The sequence below is a fragment of the Crocodylus porosus genome, unplaced genomic scaffold (genome assembly GCF_001723895.1).
Source record: "Crocodylus porosus isolate Cpor-Errol unplaced genomic scaffold, CroPor_comp1, whole genome shotgun sequence".
NCBI classification, from domain to species: domain Eukaryota; kingdom Metazoa; phylum Chordata; order Crocodylia; family Crocodylidae; genus Crocodylus; species Crocodylus porosus.
In genome coordinates, this window is record NW_017728907.1 from 3,385,628 (window position 1) to 3,393,453 (window position 7,826).

A 7,826-nucleotide genomic window follows, 5' to 3' on the forward strand; every position below is an offset into this window, starting at 1 on the left:
AAAAAAAAAAAAAGGAAGTGCCTAGCTATGTACTATAATCGGCTTTTTCTAACATTATGATAAACCCATGTATTACACACTTGCCGTACTTTTTAAAAGCTTATTTATATTCACCAAGTTCTTTGGAAAGATGACTTGACAAACAATTCATATATAGTTTAAAGTAACTTGAGCTTGGAGAACAGTTAAGTATCAAAATTTTTTTGCTTGCACTCTTGCCAGCAGTAGCATTCCACTCACCAGGAAGATATTAACCGGAGACCTAGAGAGTTGATCAGTATTTCATGACAAATCCTATCATCAGCCAGCTTTGCTCTTGCAATGAAAACATTAAAAAGTCATTTAACCAGCTCCAGGATGTATATACAGTCTTAATGTTATTCTCAGGATGGAGAACAGCAACATTGCAGAATAAAAGGTCCAGACACAGCTGAACCAGTTCTTTGCAGAGTCCATAGTAGCTGCCTGCTATTTGCAGTACCATGCTAAGCTAAAATGTGTCTGTTTGCCTTGATATAAAACAGGAAGCATTTATTAAACTTATGGAGCAAAGAGAAACTACCAGAAACAGTTAGACAAGTGTTTGGGTACTTACCCTTGCTTACTGTGATATTAGATACTAAGTGTTACTTACAAAGCAGATTCTGAAATTAGATATTTTTGCCCAACTAAGAGACTTCATAAAAAAAACTGATAGGAAACTGAAGTTAATATTTTCAAAAGTAAAAAAACATACCCAGTTCTGGTTCTTATTTAGTTTTTCAATGTGATGTTTTTTAAAAGAAAATATTTATAGAACAATCACAAAAATCTTCACAAACTAGTTTTCTGCAATGAGTTTTCACACTGGAATCATCACACCAGTATAAAAAGAGTAAACAATGTAATACCATTATAAAATTAATTTATATTAAGTGTTTTTGACCTGGGCTATATATAATACAAGTTCATTCCATGTTGATTAATACTTGCAAATCACATTTTATCTACTATTTTGCTACACATTTGCTTAAGATGCAAGCACACTGCATACAGCCCTACCCTGCAGTAAATAGCAATTCCAGAGTTACTTCTTGAAAAAATGTATAGTAACTTTCCTACACAAAGCATTGCACAAAATCAGGTGTACCCACTTCCCTACTTTAGTGCTTCTCAACCAGGTGCCACACAGCTCCCTCAGGAGTGTTGCAGCAGGAGGGGCCAGGTATGACTGCTGTGTGCAGTCCCTCTGCAGTAGGGATCTACTTAAAGGGCATCAAGTGTAAATGAAACCTTGCAGGCCACTTGTGGCACCGGGCACCATTTTCAATCTTTTTGTAGTGAGCTCCATGCCCCACCCCACCCCCTGATATGCAGAGAAGGCTGCCTTTTGTGTGGCCCTGCCCCTTATCACTGATTGGCAGAGGCAGGACTTCATGAAAAAGTAGCCATCATGGTTGCTCCATTTTGGAGGTGCTCCCCCCACCCCCCCAAGTAGGCTGTGAAGCCAGGCTGCAGCAGCTACTAGCTTCTACCAGGGAACCAGCATTTGATTTTTATCAAATATTTTCCAGTGATTCTAGGCAACATCAAAATTTCAGTATGTCCCTACTAAATCAGCTTAATGTGCTGTATGCCACTTCATAGTCTGGCTCTTCCAGGAAACAGGCACAAGTGGAACTGTCCCATCTGCTTCTGTTTAGGATGAGCACAGAAGACATCAAGCCCTGTAGCATGAGGCAGCACCTGCCTCTTTTAGGCTGATTAGAGAACCCTAATACAGGGGGGAGCATGTGCATGCGACAGCCCTTCCTGGGCTAGATGTGCAGCGGTTTCAGCCAGAAGCAGCAGAATCTGGCTGAGAAGCACTAGTGTAAACTGAGGCAGCACCAACTGGTTTTTCAACCCAGGGGGTGCCACCACATTAGATTAAAAAAAGTGGAAGTTGGGTATCGTGTCTGAAAAGGCTGAAAGACACTGCCCTATTCTATGTCACCAAGACAGGTGGTGGTAGAAATCTTGCTTGCACAATAAAACTAGCTCCCTGTTGCCTAGTGGTCACATAGTATAATAGCACAAACTGCAGGAAGTCAGCTTAAAAGCAGTATAGTCTCCACTTCTTTACTAGAAAGTTCTAGGATCAATTACTACTCCATAGTCATTTTCTCCTGTATCTACATCCTTTCATTAAGTGCAAGTTTTCTTACCTTTAGAAATGATTTGCTATATCTGTAAAAGTGACTGCCCTTTGAGAGAGCGAGAAAGAAAGAGTGATAATTTAAACCTACCTGGACACTCAATCACCGACCTGAGGGTAGCTGTTCTTAGACCACAAAACTTAAAAAAAAACAACCACCCCCAACTGGAATATGAAATCATCCACAGACTGGTCTGTGTTAAGTACGGTCTAAACAGGGAGTCTGGATCTTTACCCGAATTAGTTTTTGTGCCCCTTTGTCCCTAACAGATTTATTACTGTTTGCTTCTCCCCTCCCTACACCTTTTGTATTCAAATCACTCCATTTTATACACTCCTTTGTGCAAGTCCTTACACAGCATCTGATGAAGTGAGCTTGGGCTCACAAACGTTCCAGAGATATAGACACATCTCTGATTCAGTTAGTCCATTAAAAAAAAAAAAAAAAAAAAATGCAGATTTACCCTGCCTTCTGTCCTTTGAAAGATCATGATAGCCAGGATTATAACAGGGACAAGCTATCTTTACTGCTTAAATTCTACTTATTTTAGCACTGTTAAAAGACAACAACATCTCACTGGTCTAGGTGTCAGAACTGTCACTTAAGACATTGACTACTTCTATCCTCCACTATAATCATGGATTTTAAAATCAGAAATGACAAAGTTTTGTCAGCTAAATGAGTTCAGTTTAACATTGTTCCAGATTTCTGGGATAAATACCATCCAGCCTAGGAGCAAACTAAATCAAAGAGCAACAAGCCTTTGATACAGAAAAAGGCTTGTAGAATGAAGAATAAACTGAGTATTCGGCACAAATATTTTAACACTGTTTTAAAGTGAACATAAACCCCAAACTAAATTAACCTCTGGCCACTTTAACTTAATTGCAGCTCAAAAGGGAAAATGTGCTATGCTATCCTGTAATTAATAATATAGCGTAGTTTGGACAAGGCTTGTGGTGCCAGCACAGGGAGTCAATATCTGCTACAGTAGGCCCTTGTGTGCTAGATCACGCAATACAGCATTACAATGCTTGCTTTGCATGTAGAGAATGAAGTTACATTTAAAAATTCTAGGTAAAACATTCTGCCAGAAAGGGTAAATGAGAACGGTCTTACATAATAGGGCTAGGGACAGAAATTATACCTAAATCAGTATAAGTGACCAGAAACCAGTTCAAATCTGTAACACCACAGAAGATGTGACCATAAACCACTTTCAAAAATTGCCAAAACTGGTTTAAGATAAATCTGGATGGATATAGTATCAGACTTAACTTTAAATGGCTTTACTGAACTTCTGTCCCACAACTCCTCCAGATTCAAGTTAACTCACAGCCTCCCAGAATGCTTTGGGCTAAACAGTGTAGGTGGGCTAGCCTTAGCCCAAGCTGTCTGCTCAGCAGGAAGGCATGTTCTAGCTCCCCTCAGCTTATGGCCTGGTCCACTGCAAGCATGTGGTTGCATTTCCAGAATCAACATGGTACTTCTAAATCTCTAGGTGAATCATTTAGTAAATTATTTAGTGATTTAGAAGTACCAGAATCCTATGTTCACTTGCTTATTGGTTCAATCTATGTAGCTTGATTCAGTCTTTGCAGGTTAGTCTTAATTCAGCTTCTAGCTTTCTGACTGTCTGTACTTAGCCTTCATGGAAACCAAAAGACCATAAATCCCATCCCATACTATCAAGCTCCAATATTAAAAATATCACGAATACGCCACACACAACTCAGGTATGTAGTCAAATACTGGGACTACATGCCATTTGTGCATACTTACTTATGCTCAAAAGTAGATTTGGCTCAAGACGAGGCTAACAATCATATTTTACTCAGTTCCTATAAATGAATAAATATTAAAAACAAAGTCTGACAAAAGCAAAGCCTTTTGAAAACCAGGTTTTAAACAAAACTTGCAGCACATCTGAAAGATTAACTCAGTCTTATCTGTGCCTTTCATTCACACAAACTGCTCTTTCCTTTTTTAAATTCTCCTGTTGCATCAACAGTCTTACACATTGACATTGCTCTCTTCAGGGCTACAATGCGTTTCAGTTCCACACTTTGCTTCAGATTCTTGTAAATCTCCAGGTGTGCACAATTTCTTCTGTTGGGGTGCAATTTCTCCTTCATGGCTTTCATCTTTGCTCCCTTTCACACTACAAACAGCCTGTTCTTCAGAAGAAGCATGCGATCCATTCTGTAAAATGGATAATTTCCTTTATTCAATTTGTGGGGTGCATGCACGCACACAGATGCGCACAATGATGTAACGAGGGAGGGTAGGGAGCCTGAACTGTGACAATATTTTTTACAGTGCTAAGTGACCACGAACTTAAGCAACTGGACTCCCCAAACTTGCAAAGTTTTTCTAGATTTGAATTGTTTTTGTAAAGTGTGCCTGGAATACCCAATTCTGTAATATTTGTGTTCTACATTACCTTGATGTACAATGCACATTACTGCCTATCCCTGACTACATTTCAGCTTATTGAAATGAGAGTGACAGACAACTTACAGAAATGTCCACACAGTTCTTTTTCTTCAATTCCTGTTGAGGGTAATTCACATTCACCGGCTGATGTGTTCCTGAGCTCTGAAAGTACACAAAAATTACTTAAAATCTTTAATCAAGCTACTTTGTATGCAATCATTAGACTAGATCGGGGTGTCAAAAATCAAGCCCATGGAACCCTGTTATCTGGCCTGCAGTGCTTCCCTTGGGTCTCAGTTTAACCACATGCTGCATATGGCATGTGCCAAACCAGCTCTACTTGGCAGGGCCCAGGACACGTCACACATGGTGCCATCATGGACCAGCAAGGATGACAGGGAGGAAGGAGCAGCTGCAAGTGACACAGATCCTGAAATGGGCACCAAGCATAGCATGGTGCCTGCTCCAGCTGGACTATAATGCACATGAAATCCATTCTGGGTACCACAGGATCCATGCCGCATGCCCTGGCCAGTTTAGGATCTGTGCTGCATGTAGCATGGACCCTAGAGTAGCTGGAATGGGCACCATATGCAGTGGATTTGGCATGTGGGGGAAGAGGGGAGATCCATAGACTTGATCTGGCCCATGGACCAGCCCACTTCCCTCTCCCCACCCCTCTACACACACACACCCTCTGCCCCACAGGGCCAATGAGCTGGACACCCCTGAACAAGATTAACAATGTACAGTATTTATTCTCTTTCAGAATGCTGCATGCTGATCAAAACAATCTACATACAGCCACTCCACTTGTTTTTGAAAACCTGGACTAGGCTTGCACACTACAGGAGCTTAGTGATTTAGAAGTACCTACTTTTAGAAATACACATTTTCAAAATAACCTGTTCCTTTAGGTTTTTACAATTAATGCTGGGTTAACTTGAACAGCAACTGGAATCCACAACTTAACATACATTGGTTGCCATCTTGGTGTGCTCTTCTATTTGTGTGTCCAGCATATCACCTGCTTGAAGAACTTCAGAGGTTTTTCTGCCATTTGGCAGTCTCATGTGACCTTCTCTGTCTCTCAGACCATCTCCTCTCTCATAAGTTCTTACATCGATGTGTCCAGCATTCATCCTATGACGGATACTTGAATCACCTGCACAGATATGTTGCACATTCTCTTTTGGTTCCCTCTTCTGTCTGTCACTTGGAGGAAGTGAAGACTGCGGTTCCCTCTCAGGACTTGTTAAAGGCCTGAATATATTAATAGATCTTCCTGCACCATAGCAGAAAACCTAAAGGGAAAAAAACAAAAAAAACAAACAAACAAACAAAAAAAAAAAAACAGTATTTGCTTCTGCACCTAATTTTACTTGCTCTTTCTACAGATGTGTTTTCACATCTCAGCACTTATAAGGAAAGATGTCAATACAGTTTTACCATTTGCACAAAAGATCCTATGTGCCAAGCTGGATTGTAACCATAATTTTTCAGTACTTAAAAAAAGGTAGCTCAGGGACCTCAACTTCAAAGCCTTAAAGATCTGAACAAATATTATCTAATTTAAATTTTAAAAGATGAAGCCACTCACCCCCCGCTTCAGGCTTTCCCTGCATCATTTAGGTCAACAGATATACACACACTAGCACAATTAAATTGGCATGAGCTGGTCAGACTTCCTGGTGCAAGCTTTTCTTATGCTGCCTTAAAAATCTCTGAGGATATAATATATCCTAACAACTTTAAAATATTTGTTTCAATTTTACCAATCTGTTGTTGTTCAACTCTATAGACACAAATGTTGTTAAAATACTGGACCTAGTTATGTGGTGGAGATTTATGCATTTCTTTAGGTCTCCTAATGACAGCAAGAACATACTAACCACAACAGCCAGAGCCGCGATGATTAACACTGGAACCTGTAGCAATATTGGTATCTCCTTCATAAGCCCTTTAATGAATTCGCCAATTCCTTGTCCTATGTGCTTCAATGGCTCTGTTACAAAATTGGTGAATGTAACAGCCAATGCCTAAAAACAACCAGACAGGGAAATTATTTTCATTTTTAACTAAACAGTGGAAGCATGTATGGTCCAGTATATACCTTTGTTGGAGGAACCAGCCAAATAGGATTCACTAATATAAGTTCATAATACTTCTGACAGGGATCATCCTGGAATGTCCATGAACTTCTAAACCATTCTACAGTTAAAGAAGAATAAAAATTATGTACATTTACCCTTTTTCATTTCTATACCAAGATAAGTTTTAAGACATGATAAAGCTAAGCGTTAACCAAAATATTCAATGCTTTGTTTCACTTCAGAAGAATTAAAATGATTTCATAAATCAGTTTGGAAGTTTAAGATGTCTAAGCATGGAAGAAAAATGGAATTTTCTTAATGTTAAATCTTACTGTTCTTTGGCAAAGCTCTCTTTAAGGGTTTAAAATGTAGCACTAAGTAGCCAGGAAAGAGGACATTAGGTCTGCACATTTGCCTTATTTAAGGAAGTACTTTAATGTCTGGCACATTTTGCAAGTAGCCACTGGAATTTAGGCTTGGACTGCTGCAGCTGTAGTGTGTCCACACTTGCTTCTCACATTTGAATTGAGGACATTTTCAGTGTTATTACTTATCTATTGGCCATGAAACAGGGCTTAACAGCACTTTAAAATAGTGTCTGTACTTTTATACAGCTTATTCATCTTTTAACATCTTGATGTTGAATCCAAAACTACTGCAGGAAATGGAGCAGTCTTTCTCAATTTTATTATTTGGTTAAGCAGTAGTCTCTACCAGGCACTTATGAAGAGTAATCACTAGAACAGCCACCCTCACCCCCTGGGCAGGTTAGTTTATTCTGAATATTGAACAGCAGTATATTATGTCTGAGGATTACGTTTAAAACTTTAAATGATTTGCCACACAGTTTTCTCAAAAGCTTAAATGAGCTTTAGTTAAAGCGCCCTCACCACCATTGTGAAGTCCAGGACACTGATTACACATGATGCTGTGGACATTTTAATTAGAGCGGCTCTAAGAACTGCTCTAATTAAAGTTACCCCCATAACTACCCCCAAGCATGTGTACAGACAGCCAAAAAAACAAAGTGATTGCTAACATTTACGTAAGCAGCAACAAGTGCTGTATGCTATCCATCACAAATAGTTTAAAAAACCCCATAACGGCTATTTTTAACCTA

The 7,826-nt window shown here is 39.4% G+C and overlaps 1 protein-coding gene across 1 annotated transcript in view; it reads right to left on the minus strand.

Annotated features, from left to right (window-relative positions):
* Window positions 1–3,989: 3,989 nt before the first annotated feature.
* The window catches only part of CLCC1 (chloride channel CLIC like 1), a 21,864-nt gene continuing 18,027 nt past the window's right edge, over window positions 3,990–7,826 (minus strand). The window contains exons 7-10 of the mRNA XM_019530564.1: window positions 6,727–6,867; window positions 6,506–6,652; window positions 5,591–5,917; window positions 3,990–4,379 (exon numbers count right to left, since the gene is read on the minus strand). Of these exons, the coding sequence (XP_019386109.1) occupies window positions 4,191–4,379; window positions 5,591–5,917; window positions 6,506–6,652; window positions 6,727–6,867 (804 nt within the window). The 3' untranslated portion in view covers window positions 3,990–4,190. The remainder of the gene's footprint in view (window positions 4,380–5,590; window positions 5,918–6,505; window positions 6,653–6,726; window positions 6,868–7,826) is intronic.